Source organism: Molothrus ater, chromosome 20 (genome assembly GCF_012460135.2).
Source record: "Molothrus ater isolate BHLD 08-10-18 breed brown headed cowbird chromosome 20, BPBGC_Mater_1.1, whole genome shotgun sequence".
NCBI lineage: Eukaryota > Metazoa > Chordata > Aves > Passeriformes > Icteridae > Molothrus > Molothrus ater.
The window spans coordinates 8,092,878-8,113,328 of NC_050497.2; the positions used below are offsets into that span (position 1 = coordinate 8,092,878).

General features: G+C 46.1%; 1 protein-coding gene across 10 annotated transcripts in view; it reads right to left on the reverse strand.

Moving 5' to 3' along the window:
• The window catches only part of VAV2 (vav guanine nucleotide exchange factor 2), a 120,274-nt gene that overhangs the window by 74,621 nt on the left and 25,202 nt on the right, over positions 1–20,451 (reverse strand). For all 10 annotated transcript variants that reach the window (XM_036393775.2, XM_036393777.1, XM_036393776.2 and 7 more), the window contains exon 2: positions 14,803–14,919. In XM_036393775.2, coding sequence (XP_036249668.1) covers positions 14,803–14,919 — 117 coding nt within the window. The remainder of the gene's footprint in view (positions 1–14,802; positions 14,920–20,451) is intronic.

Below are 20,451 nucleotides of genomic sequence, written 5' to 3' on the forward strand. Positions count from 1 at the left end.
AGAAGAAATTCCACACAGAAAACTCATCCCAAGGTTGAAGTCTTCCCCTCAGGAATGACCTTTCCAGCTGGGACTGCAGAAAATGGGTGTCACCCCCTCCATGTGACCTTCAGGGCTGATAAAGAGTGGGTGTCCCCTCATTTGTGTGACCTTCTCAGGCAGCCCAGGGGCTGAATTATTCATTTTGGGGGATGCCAGCAAGGAGAGTGGGACACCAGCAAGGTGGACAGTTCCCAGCTCTCAGAATAAAAATCTCACCAGGTTAAATATAATTTTAAATGAGGACAAAGCACACTGTGTAAAAATTTAAAAAAAAAAAAATCTAAAGTAATTTGATTTTTAAACAAAACTATCAGCTGCATTTAAGCCAAAATTAGGAGTTTTTTGGGTTTTTTTTAATGAAAAGTTTGTCTGGAGAATTAAATAAAATGAGAAATTCCCTTGCATTGCTGTGACAGCGAGGAAGATGCTTTGCTGTGCTGTGAGAGCACGAGGAACAGATCCTGGCTATCCATGGGTTATATCAGTATTTATAATATAAATAACATGCTAAGTTATAAGTTACAATATAAATAATAAACTAAGTTATATTTATAATATAAATAACACACTAAGTCATTTACCCCAGGGAAAATGACTAAGAATGTGTAACAACACAAAAAATCATTTATCCTTGAGAAATCCCACCACGTTCACCTGAGGGGACAAATCTGAGTGAGAACATGGGACAACCAAACCAAACTCTCAGAAACCAAGGAGGACAAATAAAAATCTGCAGGTTTATCACCAAAATCACAAGATTTAAGCTCATTTTCCTGAGTCACCACCCAGCCTGACCCTGCCAAGGAGCAGAAAACACACAGAGGTAGGAACTGCACCAGCAGCTCTCTGTGAGCTCCTGAAAAATAAAATAAAATTAAAAAAAAAAAAAAAAATAAAGTAATAAAGTAATAATAATTAAAAATAATAATGATGATAATAATAATAATGATACTAATACTAATAATAATAATAATAAAAATAATAATCCATAAGCAAAGGAACAGAAACATTATGGTTTGCCTGTGAATAATGACTTGGGACAGGGGGAACAGAGACCAGCAGCTCTCTGTGAGCTCCTGAAAAATAAAATAAAATAAAATAATAAATAAAATAAAATAAAATAAAATAAAATAAAATAAAATAAAATAAAATATAGTAATAATAATAATAAAAATAAAATAATGATAATAATGATAATGATAATAATACTAATACTACTACTAATAATCCATCCATAAGCAAAGGAACAGAAAAATTATGGTTTGCCTGTGAATAATGACTTGGGACAGGGGGAACAGAGACACCCAGGCCTGGGTAATGGCACAGCTCACATCTGTCTCCATCACTCTGCATCTCCCTGAGAAGTTCATACATATTTAAAAAGGCCAAGAGCTCCATCACTCCTCACTTCTTACAATATCACAAGATTGGAGTCCATCAGGGAGAGAAAGGCAAAGAAAGCAGCAGAGGGGTGGAAATGTCACTGATTGAATCCTGGTCCTGTGTCTCTGAAGGGGTTTTGGGGATGGGATGGGATGGGATGGGATGGGATGGGATGGGATGGGATGGGATGGGATGGGATGGGATGGGATGGGATGGGATGGGATAAGGAGATGTGGATGAGATGGGATGAGGAGGTTGGGATGGGTTGGGATGAGAAGGTTGGGATGGGATGGGATGGGATGAGGAGATTTGGATGGGACAGGGAGATTTGGGATGGGATGGGATGAGGAGATTTGGATGGGATAGGATGAGTGTATCTTGTGTATAAGCCCTTTCTGGGGGGATTTCTGCCAGATGGGTGGATAAAAAAGGCAAGGCTTGAGCACAGCTTGAGGCTTGTGATGCTGAAAATCAGGAAAATTGATGGCACTGCCCTGCAGGCTGGGGAGAGCCTCCATGGAGCTTCATCCCTCCAGGTGGACACGAGGTGACAAAGGCAGCACCGCCAAGGAGTTCACCACACTCAAATCAAACCAAAAAACAGGAATTGAGGCAAAGCACAACCCCAGCTCCAGAGGGACAAGCCCATCCCCTGTGTTCCCATCCCACAGGGAGGTCCAGACACTGAATTTCTCCATGTCAGCTCTTTTTTAACCAGGCAAAAGCCAGCTGGAGCAGGAGGGGACAAAAAAAACCACTGGTCCTCCATTAATTTCAAAGCTGTTCAAGAACTTATTGCTCCACACTGGTGCATCCACACGTGAGCAGCATGTGCAGCTCTTTTCTCTCTGCCACGCTCCAGCAGCTCCTGTGTCTTTAGGGGCTGGGGTCCCACCACTGCTAACAGGGATTTAATTCACCCTCACTAATATTTCATCCATGGTATTAGGTCATGTTTTCCCTTTCCACTTGAAAGGCATCCCCAGCTTTCTTGGCAGCAGTGAAATTAATAGAGAAATCATTAGAAAGCAGAAGGGCTGGGGCCGTGCAAATCGCACGGCGCTCGAGATTATTTCCAAACAATCAAATTAATTGGTGTCATCAGCCACGAGCAGCAGCACCCAGAGAGCTGGCATTAAAAAACATGGAAGATTATTGACAGCCCCATGCCTCCTCATACATAAAACATGGGATGGAATTGTTTTATTTGATTATTTCCTATGCATGAAGGCTCTGCCCTGCACAGGGGGTCGGAGCAGACACAGCTGGGACCGTGATCCCACAGCCAGGGATTGTCTGGAATATCAAGAATTCCTCCTGAGGCTTTTGAGGTAGAATTAACCAGGATGATTTTCAGTGAAAGTGGCTTCTTTTGACACCTGGAAGGCAGGGATTTGCCTGTTGCAGGCACTTCTAGAGAGTAAATCCTACTCATGTTCAGCTGAATCCTGAACCAAATATCTCCCAATCCTCCAAATTTCAGGTTTACATCTCCCCTGGGCTCTCCCATCCCACCTTGGTGACCCATGGAAACCACACAAACGGCAGCAGAGGATTTTGAGCCTAAAAGTGGAAGATTTTGGCCCTGGCTACACTATCTTCCCCTCAATATTCAAAAATTGCCGGAATTTTTGTAAACCCCACTCACCCAAGAGAGGCAGATGAGGTGGGATCATCTGAGCAAAGCAGAGTGAACAGACAGTGGTTAAAAAGAAATAAAAATAATTCATCCCAAGTCTTGAGAAGGCATGTGTGAATGTGTTTTGTTTTGGAAGAAAAAGAATAAATAGTAGCCTCAAGTCAGGATAATATTTATCCACATGCTTCACTTTGAAGTTGAGCCCTTCTTGACTTCACGTGGTGTGTGCACACACTAAAGTCTCCTCCAGAAGAGGCTTTTCTGAAAGCCCAGCCTTGAGCAAGGGGAAGAAAATAAACTCTTCAAAACCAGGTACTAATGGAGAAAAATAAACCTCATCACCTGGGGAATTACCACTGTCCCTCCCAAATCCAAAAGGGGATTGAAACAGCTTTATCTCTTCACCTTGTGCAGATCTGTGGGGCTCACGGGACTGAATTCTGTGGCAGGAAAAGCCAAACTGAGAGGAGCAGCCCAGTTAATCTCCAAGATAAATCCCCATTCTCTTGGTTGCTGCCATAAAGAGGAATTTCTCTGCGCTGCCTTTTCTCCCTGCCATCACCCGGGGAGCTCCAGCAAAGCCCTGGAAAAAACCACCACATCCAACAGCCCTGCAAAACCTTCTCAGTCCCACAGAGCAGGGAGTTTGTCTCTTGTCTCCAGCTTATTTCTGTTTTCTGAACAACTCCGTGCATTTCCCTTCAGTATTCCTCAAGCAGAAACCACCAGAGATGGGTGACAGTTTCCAAATCCAAATTTCAGGCTCCAAACTGCACCTCTATGCACTTTTCACACACCAAGGGGCAGGAAATCAAACAGCCCTGCCTTCCCCCAGACAGAAGCACCCCAATGCCCAGAGCCTTCCTTTCCCCCTCAAATGTTGATTTTTTTTCCCCCAAAATTCCAATATAATCACACACCACAGAAAATCATCGCTATCAAAAACCCTCTTTCACTTCACCCTCTGCAGACAATGGGAAGGGAAATGTTTCCCTTTCCATTTCTTGCAGCTCTTATCTCCCTCCATGGGTCCTCCAACTGATTTCCTAAATCCTAAGCAGGATTCTGAGTTCCAGCCTGGCATCCTTAATGAGCACAACTGGGTAATGTCTCTTACCTGACCTTCCTTTCAGGTGGGTCACTGCTATTTATGGTCATGCTTCATTTTTCCTTAAGTGTGCCCTTGTTACCTCATTTACTCATTTATGTTTCACAGGAGAACAGGGTAAAAAATGAATTTAATGGACCTAGAAATAGAAGGGAGGAAAACCACAAAAGAGACACAAGAATCTAAAGATCTGCTTGTTCTCCAGACAGCTCCCACCACCAGGAACTTCATTTTCATTGATTCTTCCCTCTTTACAAACCTTTCTGTGGCAGGGCAGAGCTGGAAAAGCATCTGGGGAGAGTGAAGTGCCTGAAGCCAAACGGATTTGGGGCCATTTTACACCTTTTTAGACCTGTTAGAAGTGTCTGCCGCAGCTCATGCTGAGACTTCACAGAGTGAACAGCTCCCAGCACAGAGCTCTGCCTCCAAAAAGCTTTCTCCAGCATCACCTGGGCTGCATCCCATTTCAGCTGCTGCCAGGTTTGCCAGCACTGCCCTCTTCCTGCGTTTTGAAGGTCCCTGGCACCGTGAAAACACAAATCCCAAAGCTGAGCAGCCCTGCCCAGGGCTCTCAACCTCCCCTCTCTTTTTAAACTCTCCCCCTCAGCAAGGTGAGAAGGGATGAGCTGGGCAAGGTTCAGGCTCTGCTGCTCCTCTGAAGGGTAACTGCCCTTCTGTGAGCCATTGAGAGAGGAGAGGAGCATTAAAACCACACATCCATGCAACCCCTGAGCTGGGAAAAGACCCCCGAGATCACCCAGTCCAAGCATTCCCCCAGCCCACCGCTAAAAGGAGGAGGCAGGAGGTGTGCCAGGAGCTCCTGCAGGGGACACCGGCACCCCCTGATGTCCCCAGAGCAGCTGGGCAGGTGGGAGAGGAGCCCCCAGCACATCCCCAGAGGGAAACTGAGGCTGGGGCACGCCTCTGCCAGGCCCCCACTGAGGGGCACAGAGGACGTGGATGGTGTCACACAGCTGTCCCCTGCCCTGTCCCGCACACAGCAGAGTCATGGGGATGAGTTTGGGCTCCTGTCAGGGCTGCTGGTCCAGAAAAATCAACTGGGATCCATCCAAAGCCTGCGCAGCCCCAATCCAGGAGGATTCCCGTGGGGGTTCACCCTAAAGGAGGGGATTCCACTGTGCTTCCCTTTGTCCCCTTCCCCTCTTTGTCCCCTTCCCCTCCCCATCCCAGCCCTGCTGCAGCTCCCAGGGCTGAGGGGAGCCCAGATTGCAGGAGCAATTTGGAATTTTCCAGCATAATTCTGCTCACTGGATCCACCACAAGTGCTCTGGAGTCAGGAGCTGGTCCAAAGCTGCCCAGTCTGCAGCATTCTGAACAAAACCTCCCCCCTGGCATTTTTCTTGAAGCTTCAGTCCTGCAAAACTTGCAGTTACTCATTAACTGAGTTTTCAGCGTCATTTTTTCAGGTTTTTATGCCCTTGGAAATGCAGAAAAAGCCTGAAGCATTGCACAAGTGCTCCTTTCTCACTTGGAAAAAAAAAAAAAAAAAAAAAAAACAAACAAACCAAAACCTTCAGAAACAGCCTTACAGTAGTGCTGGTTTTAAAATAATTCACTTTGAAAGTACCCAAAACACAGAATTCTCTGCAAGTCCATGCTCCAGAGAGGGAGAAGAAGAGCCAGGAACCCCTTCCTTAAGGGACAGCCATGGTGAGAAGGGAAAGGACACAAAAAACCACCACAAAAACCCCTGCTCCCTGCAGGGTTCATTCAGGGCTGGACATCCCCAAAACCCTCAGCCCCACAACTTTCCTGCCAATCCCTTCCCTGAGCTCCTCCTCAGAGCTCTGCACCCACAGCTGTCCCAGCCTGTCCCTGTTTAGCCCCATCCCCAAAAAAATCCAAATGCCATCTGGCAGCTCCCCAGCAGAAACAGCCCTGTGGAAACACAGCCCAGCAGGATGGCAGCAAACAAGTGTTAACCCTTTTCCCTCCCCAAACCCCTCCTTTTCTTCTCCCTTTTCCATCTCCAGCTGGGTTTTAGGATCCCCAGCCAGAGGAACAAGCCCCAGTTTGGGGCTGGGATGGGGAAGTTTGGTCCCAGGACGGGCTGGACATTTCACCCATGCACAAATGGAATTTGCCAAGAGGCATTTTAGGAGTCAATTCTTCACACTCCAGTAATTAGAACAATATCATGGAGGAAAAAAAAAAAAGAAAAAAAAGAAAAAAAGGGTGAGGGGGAGGGTAGGCAGCAGAGCTCCCACGGGGACTTGGCTGGAGGAGGGAAAGGCTGAGCAAACACCCAGAGTCAAGTGTGGCCCCAAGGCAAGAGCCCTTCACAGGATCCCTGCAGGTTGGAATTCAACCAAAACCTTCTCCCCTTCCCAGCTCTCCATTCTCCTGTGCAGGAGCGTTTTTAAATTCCTAATTCCCAGATCAAACACGAGGCTGGCGAGCCAGACCCGCCTCCTTCAGCCCCTCATCAAGGTCAGTGGGGTTTTCCTGTTTTCAGGCCAGCAAATTCAACTCAAGGTCTGCTTCAGGCACTCCCAGTGAGTAATAAATCTCTGTTCTTTTATGAATCAATCTCTATTCTTTCATGAATAAATCTATTATTTTAATGAACAAACAGACATTGAAGCCTAATCCCACTGAGCACTCAGTCCCCAAAAACCAGATTCTCACAGAACAGCTGTCATATACACCTACTAAAATGAGAACACCCCAAACTGTTGCATCATCTGAATAGACAGAAAAATCTTCTCTATTATAACAGGATGGAGCATCCCAGCTGAAAAAGGAAACAAAACCAGACAAACCCAGATGTTGGTGGATGCATCTCCAACACCTCCCTGGCCCTGGAGCATCCTCTGCAGGGAACTCCAGCACCCCAGTGCAGAGCCCACACAGCTTCCCTGGGGCATTCCCAGGGCCCAGAAATTTCATTTTTTTCAAATAAAAACTCATTTTCTGTGCCTGTGAGAGGCCAGCCTGGGAGCAGGGCTGGCGTGGGGGGTTCAGGACACTGCACAGTGGTTACTCAGAGCTGCTGAAATATCTCTATTATAATCTGTTATAAATAAATATCTCTATTATAACCTGCTGAAATATTTCTATTATAACAGAATATATATTATATATTCTGATATATATATATATATATATATATATATAAAATATATTATATAATAATTAAATATCTCTGTTATAACAGTATGGAGCAGCCCAGCTGAAAAAGGAAACAAAACCAGGCAAACCCAGATGTTGATGGATGCATCTCCAACACCTCCCTGGCCCTGGAGAGGATGCTCCAGGGAACTCCAGCACCCCACACTGGAGCTCCCAACACAGAGCCCACACAGCTTCCCTGGGGCATTCCCAGGACCCAGAAATTTCATTTTTTTCAAATAAAAACTCATTTTCTGTGCTTGTGAGAGGCCAGCTTGGGAGCAGGGCTGGCGTGGGGGGTTCAGGACACTGCACAATGGTTACTCAGAGCTGCTCAAAGTGGCACTCAGTCAGTTCAGCTCACATCTGCAGCGAGCTGTGAGCTCAGCCCTGCTGCTGGAGCACAGAGGTCCCTTTGATAAATCTCTCTGTGCAGGGACTGCAGCACTATTTCCGCATGAGAGAAATAAATTCCTTTTTTTTTTTTTTTTTTTTTCTTCCCAATCATCTTTGCAGCCCACTGGCTTGGAAGAGTGAGTTTCTCTCTGCTGCACTCCATCAGGCTCAGGTACAGGCAGGATCTGTCTCACACCCTGCCTCTCCAAGCTTTTATTTCTATCCTCCAGTTTTTGGTCTTTGAGCAGAATTTGCCACAGAAAATCACCCCCAAAGCCTGCAAAAAAACCCCCCCACTTTTACTCTCAGTGCACTCTGGAATTTCTGTGTAAATTCTCTAGAAGGGGAACAATTTTCCTCCTTTTTTTCCTTTTTTTATTTCCTTGAGAAAACTCCACAAAGCTCCACTCCTGCATCCCCTTCTCTGCAGAGATGAGCACATTTTAAATCAGATGCACAAAAAAAAAACCAAGAGAGGCTGAAGAGGGGAACCTGTGTGGGGCGACATCCACCACAGCCCCAAGGTGTTCAGGTGTGATATTTCCATGTATTAACCTGCACCAACTCATCTCTGCCCCAAGAAAATTCAGTTTCCTACAGAAGCTTCTTCCCCCTCTTTTTTTTTTTTTTGTTTTTTTTGCTTTTTTGGGTTTTTTTTTTTGGTTTTGGTTTGTTTTTTTGGGGTGGTTTTTTGTTTGTTTGTTTGTTTTTGGTGGTTGGTTTGTTTGTTTGTTTTGGGGGGGTTTTTTTGTGTGTTTTCATAGGTTAAATGCTGTGCTCTGAGCACTGGGGATTATGGAATACCAGAACTTTCACTTTTCCTAAACCCCATTTACACCCACGTGTTAATCTGTTTCTAGAAATGTTCATTATTATTTCTATTATTTGGCCTTGGCACGGCCTCATCATCAGATGCTGAGGGTTTTAATGAAGAAACAGAGGAGCTCGTTACAGAATAAAAAATTCCTTTTATTCCAAGAGTCCCTGAAGTGATTTCAGCCAGGATGGATTTCCTTCCTTTCCCAGAGCACATGATGCTGAACAGTTAAGCTCAAGTGATGAGAGAGAAATTCAGCAGCCAGGCACACAAAGCCTGGCTTTGCCCGTTGGCATCTCGCACCCACACTGATGCTCACTGCACCAAACCTCAAAAATCCCATGACAGCACCAAAGGAGGCTCAAATGAAACCACACAATAGCCAGAAATTGTTGGATCATCCAAAAAAAAAAAAAAATAGGTCTGGTATCTGAATCTTTCAGAGAAAGAGAGTTTATTGCTCCATTATCAGGAGAAATGAACTTCTTCCTGCCTTGAAGGTGATGTCAGGATTCAGAGGAAGAAGCTGACACTGCCCAGACAGAATCCTGTGTTTGAATGGAATTGATGCATCATGGATGAGGTGTATGAATATGCAACAGGCTGTTGTTTTTAAGGGTTAATCCTCTGGTAACGTGGGGCCTTTTTACTGTCCTTAACTCTTTGTTTCTATTGTCTCATATTGTCCTAATTCAAATTGTCCAAATTATTATTACTCTAATTTTATTACTGTTTTTTAAACTATTTTATTACAACTAAACTTTTAAAATTTTAAAAACAAGTGATTGGCGTTTTTCACATTGCCAGAGCTGGGAATTCTCCCTCGGGCAGGAAGTGCAGCCCCAAAGGCTCTGGTGTGGGCACAGGGTGAACGTGTGGCTCCTACAGTGGGGATAAAATCACCAACCACTGGGCAGGAAGGAGTTAAGTGAGTTTCTTCCAGGAAATTAAGTGTGTTTCTTCCATGCAATGACACAAAAATCTCATATATAAATATTGATAATAATATATTTCATCAATATAAATAATATAGAAATATATAGCATAAATATACACAAAATATTTATATATAAATATAAATATTATTTATTATATTTACATTTATCTATAAACTTAAATATTTTAATAAATATTATTTATTTTTATATTTCTATATATAAATAATATAAATTTAAATACTATAATAAATATTTATTTTTATATATATATATAGAAATTTAAATACTATAATAAATATTATATATATATATATATAAATATATATAAATTTAAATATAAATAATAAAATATTCACACCCTTCTTTTAGGGAATTCTCCTCACTTCCCTCCCCACCCACCCTGGTGACACAGCAATCTGAGATGCTCCCAGCTGCCACAGGATCCCCCCTGGGCACACAGCCAATGCCACAGAGCCATCTGAGCAGCTGGCACGGCCACCACAGCACGGGCAGCTCCATCCAGGCTGCCTGGAACCTCTGGGGATTGGTAAAAATAAAGGGCAGGGCTGGGATGGGACACCCAGCTTGGCTGGCAAGCCCAGCTCTGCTCCCAGACACTATTGCTTCATGCACTCCGTGGTGCAGGGGGAAAACACGCTGCTTTTAATGTGCTCTTGGCTGCAGGAGGTCAGAAAAAAATCCCCTGAAAGTCAAAATGAGAGAAGAGGAGCAGCAGGTCACAGCTGGCAGTGGGTTGACAGCAGCTGTATATCTGGAATTTCTGCAGTTTCTGCCTTTCTCTATATTAATTCATATAAATCCCGCCCTTTTCTCTGCCCAAACTGTGTTAAAAGTCCTGCTGCAGGGCTAGAAGCTGCTATTCGGGGCTGGGGATGCTGCAGGGAGGGGAATTCTCAGCAGAGAAACAGAAACACCAAGCACCAACTCTCGGTTATGAATCCCTTAAATAATTCTGACAGCACTCCCCACCCTCCTGTCTGAAAGCAAACAGAAATCGGAGTTTTCTGACCTTCTGGCAGCCTTTGGGGTGTGATAGAAAGGGCTTGTGGCAGCTGAGCCCCTCCAGAGCTGTCCCAGCCCATCCAATGGATGCCAAAGGGGGAATCCCTCACTGGGAAGGGCTGGGGACAAAGTGAGGACAGCCTGGATCCCCCCCAGGGCTTTCCAGGAGGGACCCACACCTCCAGCAGCAGGAGGAAGGGAACACTAAAAAACACCCTGGATATCTGGAGCAAGTTTGGAACAATTACCCCACATTTATAAAGGACACCTCTTGCTCTAGCTCTGATTTCACTCCCACCCCAAGGCAGCCACTGGAGCGTGCCGGGCTCGGGGCACCTCCCCAGCAGCCACATCCTCTCCCTGGCACTTCAGCCACCCAAAATAAATCTCCTTTGAGCTCTGCCCCAGCCACACACCAGCCAAAATCTCCCTGGGTTCTGCTGAGAGGAAGAATTGATCCAGACCCTGCTCCAGATGTGAGGTGGGTGCAGATCTCCCTCCCCAGCCTCTGGAGCAGAGTGGAAAATACGACTTTAATTTCAGTACCAGCATCTCCTCCTCCTTTAGCTGGTCATGAATTGCTTCCCTTTTTCATTTTCAGAACAGCAGTGTTTCCTATCTGTGGGGCAGGGCAGGGAGGACCCTTATCTTGCCAAAAAAAAGCCTTTTTCAAAGACAGCAAGAACTTCAAAAGGAATTCAGGGCGATTAAATCCACGTCAGGAGGGCAGAGAGGAGTGGGAGGCTAATAAATGGCACGCTCCACAGGTTTATGAATATTTGAACTATATTTCTTTTTAAAAAAATTGTACATTACTGCAAGTTATTTAAAATGAGTAACTCCTTTTAATGAACCTGGCTACCATCACGCTGACTAATAGAGTAATAAAGAGTTTAATCCATATTTATGTACATTTTATGTCATTACTGTTGCTGCCAATAAATTAGCAAGTCCAATAAGAGTTTGATTTTATACCATCACTGCTACTAAATGTGGAACAACACACACTACATGAGCACCAGCTTTTTATTTTATTTCTTTTTCAAGAGCCAGGCTGTGCTAACAGCAAGCCTGAAGAATCAGGCCCTAGTTAGGAATGAGGCAATATTAACTGGGCTTTTACTCCTGCATCCTGCAGCCATGGAAAAAAAACTTCTGCAGATGCCACTGGTGATTTATGGAGAGCTCTGAACCACTTTAAAGGGATCAAATATTCAGAAATAATTAATATTGAAGGGGCATGGGTAGAAATACAGGCACCAGCATCTCAGGTCACTTCTGCAAACCCATGCCATGAAACACAGGATCATTGCTTTATCACCCACACCACAGCAGGATTGCTTTAAAACTGGACATGGGGGGAAAAGAGCTGCCCGTCAGCAATTCCAACTGGCCATGAGCAATTGGAAGTGGCCTTTGGGCTCCCCTGGGGAGCTGGGGGACGCTGCAGATCCCAGGGAATGGGATGCATCCATCTGGCAGAGCCTGAGTTCCCCATTCCCCAACATCCCACAGAGCCAACCTGGAGTTTCCAGCCCCACTGGGATTTTGGCTGGAGAAGCCCACATGGTTCACGGTCCCACCTCACCCTGCTGACAGCAAAAAGCACCTCCCCAAGCTTAAAAGTCAAGGAAGAAGCAAAACCAGGAGCAAACTCAGACTTGGGAAGCCCCCAGGCAGAGCTGGAATGGAAGGGGCTCCACTGCTCCCATGGCAGCTCCTCCTTGCAGGAGCCAAAAGGAATGATGGAAATATGGAAACCTCTCTCAGAATAACAGCTGGGCAAGGCAGGACTGAGAGATCTGATTTTTCAGCCTCTTTGAAAGCACCAGTGGTTTTCTAACACTAAAAAGCCCCAAAGATTCAAAGCCCTTTACGCAGAGGTTGGCACCAAGTCCCCGCCTTTCTCCTCAGTAATTACACTCCAGCAATCCCAAAAACTGCTGCTAATTGCTGTCCCAGTGGCCTTTTTGGTTTGGAGGAGAGGAATAACTCTCTCCCCAGTGGCATCCAGAAAGGAAACAACCAACCCCACTCCACCAAAACCCATCTGCAATTAAACTCTGTGTTACTGTGTCCCACCAGAAACGCCTCCTACACAGTGTAAGCGTCTTGTAACCAAAAAAACACCATTGATCTCAGGAGTGAATAGCTCCAGGAAGGATTTTTTGTGTGTGAAGTCTGTGTTTGGCCAGGGGGGAGGTGGATTAGAGACTCCTTTTGCTGTGACTCAAAACGGAAAGGGAGCTCTGGTCACCAGCAGATTTTTCCCTGTTTATTTGCTTTGCCACTGTTGAACACAGATCTGAGGATAATGTGGGAATGAAAGGTGCTGGAGACAATGGGAATGTTTTGACAGGCTTCCAGAGGGATTTAGGGTGGTGCAGAGCTGGACAGCTGATACCTCCACCAAGCTGATAAAAAAGAAAAAAATGGGGTTTCTGTATAGAGAGTCTGTGCTTCCCACATTTTCTGTGGTTGGTTGAGGATGACAACAACGTGAAAACAAGCACGATGCAGGCAATAAAGCACACATTTGGATCTCTTGGAAGTTCATGGCACATTTCTTTCCCAAGTCTCCTAAAAAACCAGATTGCCTTGAGCAAAGAGGGAGTGGCAAATCACCTTCAAGAGTCACAAAGCTGAATGCACCCCCAAAAAAATGACCAGGGGGAGGGAAGAGCAGAACAAGGAAAAGCAAACTGTGCTCATCAGCTGATGTGCTCCAGCAGTGTTTAACACCAGGCATCAGAGGCAATTTGAAACTGCACAAAGCTAGAGACAATGTGACGATAAAGCAGCATTTTAATTAGCAGCAGTTCCTTCCCCAGCCCAAAAGGTTCCTTCTGTGCATTCATATTCCCAGAACAACAACTGCCTTCTTGTGTTCCATAAATCAAAAAAAAACCTCTTAAAACAAGGCACTGCAATTGCACATTCCACATAATGGTCCAGAAATAAATTAGGCAATAAATATCAAATAATATATCCCCATCAGCAGTGAAAATCTACTCCTTGGATAATCAGAAGGGAAGATGCCTTCCAGCAGCTTATGTCGGGCAGCTCGAAACAGGTAAAACAATACAGAGCTTTAATAAATCTTTTATCACCTTTTCTGCTGAAGAATATAGCAATTGTCCTGGGTAATGGCTTCCCTGAGCCCTGTATCCATCAGCCCTGATGCAGCTGGTGTCAAAGGCAGGGGATCAGAGCAAGAGCCACTCGTCAAAACCAGGCAGAGTTTTTCCTTCTTTGGTGTTTGGTGCCAACCATCACTTACAGCCAACACATTTCTGAGGAGCTCAGGGCACTCATTTCACCCTGCCATCAAACCCCACAGACACTCAATGGCAAAAATCAGTGGTGATTTCAGCAAAGTTTATTTTGCTCTGCACAGGTGGCAGCAGATGGGGAAGGACCCTAGGCAAGGTTTAGTTCTTCTCAAAAACACATGGGTCACTGTTATGGATGTATTTTATGAAAAATCTTTTTGCTAAGATTTTTCTCCTAAGAATCTGAGAAGCCTCAAAAACAAAATGTAAGCAACAATTATCTGCTGCTGTGGAATGCAACAGGTGCATCTTTGATTAGTCTCAAGTAGTTGTTTCTAATTAATGGCCAATCACAGTCCAGCTGGCTCAGACTCTCTGGTCAGGCACAGGATTTTATTATCATTCCTTTCTATTCCTTTCAAGCCTTCTGATGAAATCTTCTATTCTTTAGCATAGTTTTAATATATAATTTTCTTTTAATATAATATATATCATAAATAATAAATCAACCTTCTGAAACATGGAGTCAACATTCTCATCTCTTCCCATGTCGGAGTTACCTGCAAATTCCACATGTAGTTGTTTTAAATTAATGGCCAATCTCAATCCAGCTGTCTCAGACTCTCTGGTCACTCACAAGATTTTATTATCATTCCTTTCAAGCCTTCTAATGAAATCCTTCTTCTATTCTTTAGTGTGAAGAATGAGTGAAAGACATTACCACGGGTCACACCCTTTAGAGACTGATCCCAGAGAGTTTTTCATCTAAAGCAGAGAACTTGATGGCTTGGTCACCCTTTACTGAAGACACAGCACAATCAACCTGTTTTAGGTTTCTAACCCCTAAATTTAGGGTTTGAACCCCTAAATACACTGAGGACACAGCAGAACCCTAAATACACCACAAGCACAGAGGAACTGGCACCCAATCCTCAGAGGCTGCTCAGAAAACCACAAAATCTTTGTATTTTCACCCCAAATCTGGAGCACAAACCCAGGGAGCCCCAGGGGCAGAGCCATCCCTCCCCAGGAGCTCAGCAGTCAACTCTTACCTTCCCAAAATCCCGCACATCAAAGAGGTCAAAGGGATCAAAGAGGTCGCTGTTCCTTAACCCAAACTTGTCGTGGCACACCTTCAGGAAGGTCCGGATGTTCTTCAAACACAGAAACTGGGGGAGAAAAAGGAGAAAAACAGGGGAAATGAGTGGGACAGGCACAAATTACAACTGAGATTTCCCGAGTTCAATGCAAGACAAGCGAGCAGGTGTTGGGGGAGATGAAACAGGAAAGCCTTATCAATATGATTGCCTGGCAAAAGATTTGGAGAATATGGAAACTATAAGTGAGATTGAAATGAAAGCAAGCTTGGGGATACCTCAGTTACTGAACAACTGGAAAACAATGGTGTGGCCGGCTGAAGGTGATCCCCTTTTGATGGAACAACACCCTCTGCTTGCAGACAGGCCCAAGGGTCAGAGCAGACCCTGCCAGCTTGGCAGAAGGGACCCAAAGAGGAGTTTGTAGGGTTTCCAAAGAGGAGTTTTTAGGCTTGGCAGAAGGGGTCCAAGGAGGAGATTTTAGGGTTTAAAATGTAACACAGTATGGGAATGTAGTGATTCTTATAGGCTATATGGAAATGCTACAGGATTTGTATCTTGTACTAGATTGGTTAGTGAGAATTAGAATATTCAGCACAGAGGAAGATTTATTGTATTGTAACGGGAACTTCACTCTCTCTTTCCCTCTTCTGGTTTTTGAACCCTTTTCTTTAGCTTTTTTGGACTACTATTGACAGGAGTCAAACACGCTCTTCTAGCCCCGCTGGTGGCATTGAAATGTGTAAAGGGCTGCAGGTACCTTTAATTCTTTGCTCACTCACTCTCTCTCATCCTTTTTACCAGGCTCTTGCCTTCTCTCTCTTTACTGCTCTGAGCTGTGGCTGGCAGCTCAAGCAGGGCTCTGCACCCAGGCCCTTTGCAATAAACCCCAATTTCCAAGCCCTGGCTTCAGAGATCTCTCATCTCCGTCCATCCTGACCATCCTACCTTTGTCACTCCTACAAGCAGGGAGTGAGAAGCTCGCCCTGCAAGGCCAGGCAGGAGTTTATTTGGATTATCCCCAGTTGTTTCTGAGGATGTCAGACTCTGGTGCCCTGTGAGGGCTCCTGTGTTCTCAGCTGCACTCCAGGAACACAAGGCCCCTTTGAAAAACAACTTTCTCCCAAGGTAACGCTGCAGAACTCAAGAACTCAAGCCAGGACGTTTCCCTTTCAAGGTCGAAGGCAAATGTAAATTACAGCTGATGTTGCACAGAAGCCCAGGGTTGAACATTTAACCATTTCCAGCACGATCCCATTTGGCTCCCTACAGAAGGGACACGTGTTACAGCAACAGGACAATGGGAAATGGCTCTAAACTGGCAGAGGGCAGGGTTGGATGGGATATTGGGAGGGCATTCTTCACTGTGAGGGTGAGGAGAAGCTGTGGCTGCTCCATCCCTGGAAGGCTGGACAGGGCTGGGAACAACCTGGGATAGAGGAAGGTGTCCCTACCCAGGGCTCAGTCAGGATGATCTGCAATTTCCCTTCCAACCCAAACTTTTGTTTATCCAGCAAGGTTGACTGGCACAGCAACATCAAGGTTCTCTTTAAAAAAATCCCATCTTTACTGCAATAAAAGGTTGTTAAATCAAAAATTATCAGGGATTCTGAAGCCTGAGGACTCCAAATGGTCTTGCTCCTGGCAACACAGGGGCTAAAGAAAAGAAAAATAAAAATCTGCTTCATTTTTCCAGCTGCATCACCTACATCTTTCATCTGCTGAGCCAGCCAATTAACTTCCCTTCTTTTTACATCCTCACTGCAAAATACCTCCAATTTATCGCTGTATCTTTAGGCAACTCTTCACTTTTCCAGCAAATTCCTCACAGATACCTAACAAACACGTTAGAATCCTGAGGAAATCAATCCATCAAGGGGGTGAATCACCCCCATGTGATCAACAGGCAGAGGAGCCAAGCTGCCTTTGGGTGGATTCCTCCCTGCTTTTGTCACATGGCGCAATCCCCGAGCTGCCATCAAACACACACCGCTCGCAAACTTCACCCAGGGTTAAAAGCAAAAGAAAATAGCTTAATTTTCTTTTAATTAAAAGAATCAAAGCACAGTCTTCGGGGCCATGTGGCTGCGGTGCAGCTCGTTAGCGCTGCTTTGGGGATTAGACACGAGGGTTTCCAGCCTGGATTAGCAAAACCACCTCATTAACAGCAGGCTGCTTCACCTACACAAAGCAAGAAATAACATTTTACCCCCCTGGCCCTCGCCACGGGGCCAGCAGAGCTCCCCCAGCACGGGGGGCACAGGACAGTCCCATCACATCAGAGCCTCCTCAGCAGACGAGCACGTACCACAGGCAGAAATTGAAAACAAATCTGGTTTTCTGGGGCATTCCTCTATCTCACATAAACACGGCAGTAAATATAAGTGTCTAGACTGGGAGGTTTTTAGTTGGTTTTTTTTTTTTCTTTTTTTCTTTTTTTTTTTTTTGGAATTGCTTTACAGGCTCTCTTGCTGACACTGGTTATTTCACAACTTTATCTCTGCAAGAATTTGCACCCCAGGCTGCGTGTGCTGCTGCACTGCAGTCCCATTGATACCAAAGTTCCAGCGTGTGCTTATTTTAAATCCTTTTAAGCCTCCAATTTTGAAAGTTAATGGCACAGGGTGCAGCCACAATTACACACAGCAAGATGCAAACCTCCTCTGCAGAACCGCCCAGCCCTTCTGCAGCATTCCCTCCCCTGCTCATCCCAGGCTGGGCAGCACCAAATCACAATCACAGAATGGTCTGGGACGTTCAGGATTATCCATTTCCACCCCCCTGCCATGGACAGGGACACTTTCCACCATCCCAGGTGGCTCCAAGCCAGGCCTTGGGCACTGCCAGGGATGGGGCAGCCACAGCTGCTCTGGAAAGCTGTGCCAGTGAAGGAACCAAAGGCCAAAAGTGATGTTCCTCACCCAATTCAGACATGGAAACCCCCTCACCACAGCTGGTAAATAAATAAAAAATAAAAAAAAAAAAGAGGAGGAGGCACCTGCCAGAGTGGCAGCTCCAGGTGACATCAGCACAGAGCCACCACACCACCAGCCAGGCCCTGGACAAACATGGAGGAAAAAGCCCATCATCTACTCAAAGAGCTGCTGGAAAAGGCCTGGTGTAAACCACAACAAACACAATTAACCAGTTAATTAAGGAGATGGCAGCAGAGCAAGGCCACCACAGGAACAGCCACCAGTGGGGATGACAACTGCAGGTGGGTCTCGCCCTCACTCTTGGAGCACCAGAAGTGCAGGTGGGGACACCCAGCGTGGGTGTGGGTGGCACAGTTCACTCCTGGCCCTTCTTCTGGGGCCAATCTGCAAAGTGGCATCTTGTGTGCTTTTGATTTTCTCGGTGTTTCGAGGTCGCTGCTGATGGAAGATGATGAATTCTTGGCTCAGGACTGTTACTCAACAGCCACAGGTTAAAATTAGCTCCCATTTAACACGGGCTGTGCTGAGGCCATTTTATTCACCAGTCAATCACACCTTTGGACAAGCAAATATTTCACAGGAGAGAAAAGAAATCAATGTTTTCCATGGGGCTCATTCAGCAGCTGTCAGACCCAACCTCAGTGCTGTCATTTATCTGCTTTGAGTGAGGCTGGAGCTGAGCAGGGTCCTGAGAGCAAGGGAGCAGCAACATCACAAATTCCCAATCCTACCATCCTCCTATGCATCCCAAACAGCCTTGGGAGCCACCAGCCATGGCTCCTGGGCACAGAGCTGAGAGCACACAGAATTTCATGGCCACCAACATTTCCAGGCCCTGGGACAGCCCCAGAACAAATCCATGGCTGGGGAGAACATGCTGGGCACTGCAAAGCCCATCAGATATGGAAGAGGGACTGGAACAGGGATGGGATTGTGAAAAACAGAGCAAGAAAGTCACCTGGTGAAACAAAACACCCTGAAGCCTGATAAGGGATGAGGAAAGTGTGGCCAGCTCTGTTGTAAGAACCAGCACCAGAGAGAGGCAGCAAAGGGCCCCATCACCTGCACTCAGCCAGTTTCAGAAGAGCTCTGCTTATTTTTAACCACTCTGCAGAGTCATAAAGTGAATAAACCACTCTGAACTCCCACTGGAGCCCTTGGCCACCCTCCTGCACACAGTGGGTCCCCTCCAAGGCCTGGGAGACACTGGGAGCTCCCCAGCAGCTTCTGGGATGCTCTGTTTAAAAGAAGGTTTTCACAATTTTCTTTTACTGGATTCAGTGAGTTTAGAGACTCCTCAGGCAATCACAGGGCATACAAAGGGTTGGGCTGCCAAGTTTTTGTGCCACTCGAATTCAGAAATGCGCTGGAGGCATCTCCAGGGGAGGTCAAAAAAAAGGGATAATTTGGCACCTGGGTAAGTCCACTTTGCACTGGGATCTCAGCAGGGACGTGCCCAGCCAGCCCAGGGCAGGTCAGACGTTTCTGCAATTGGAAACTCCAGCCCTGAGGGTGGGAGAGGACTCGTGGGGAGGGTGTGGGTGACTCTTCCTCACAGCCCACACTTCAGGCCCCTCCCTGCAGTCCCCAAATGACTGGGCACCCGTGGCACCTGCACTGACAAGGACAGGAGCCATTGCCAATGCAAATTCACCACAGAAGAGAAAACTACTCAGGGTGGGCTGGAGACACATCCCAGCCCTAAAGGCTTGAAGGCCACGCATGCACCCACCAAAACTGCTTTGTTAATGGAAAAACAATCATTTTTGTTAGAAAAGACCTCTAAGATCAAGTCCAACCATCAACTCAGCACTGCCAAGCCCTCCACTAAGGGGATGGCTTGTCCTAAACGCCACGTCCCTAAATGCCACGTCCATACCCCATTAAATCCCACCAGGGATGGGGACTCCGTCACTTTCTCAGCCTGGTGAATGGCAGAGACAGCCAAAAAGCTGGAGAATGCAGCAGCAGTCTCTCAACAACCAAAGAGAAATCCCAGGTGGGGTCTGGAGGAGCACCAAAGCAGCCCCTGCTCCTCACACTGGGGATGGACACGCAGAGCTTGGGAATCTCTGAGAGACTCCTAAAAAATGCCATAAAAAACCAAAGGAAAGGAAAGAAATGAGGAGGATGGTTTTGCCTGGAAGGGCAGGAACATCCAGCAGCTCACAGCACTTTGGGAAGGGCCTTTAGGAGAGGGTTTGGGGCTGTGTGGGGCGCACACAATGGCACAAGGGGTGTCTGGGCAATGTGGCCAAAGCTGTGGGCTTGAAATGTATCCTGCAGCATGCAGACAATGCTGGAGCTCTGCTGGGGGAGATAACCCCTCTGCTGAATGATGCAAGGGACTTTCTTTAGCACTTCCTGGCCCTGATGTCAGATTTCCTCTTATCTCACTGCTGGAAGAGAAGCGAGTCCTCAACAGGGAGCTGGGAGCATCTGCTGACCACAGGCTCTGCAAATGGGCAGGCTGGTTCCTTGAGAAAACACATCATTGACCAGGGGAAAACAGGTGTGCCATGGCCCAAAGCTCTGCAGAGAGCCAAAGGATGCACCTCTGAGCCACAGTGAGCTGTCCTGTGCTACTCATCAAATCTCCCTTGGCTTCCTCCAGCATCAGGAATGGACAGAAAGCCCAGGGGTATCCAGTGGGAACTGCAGGGCTGCA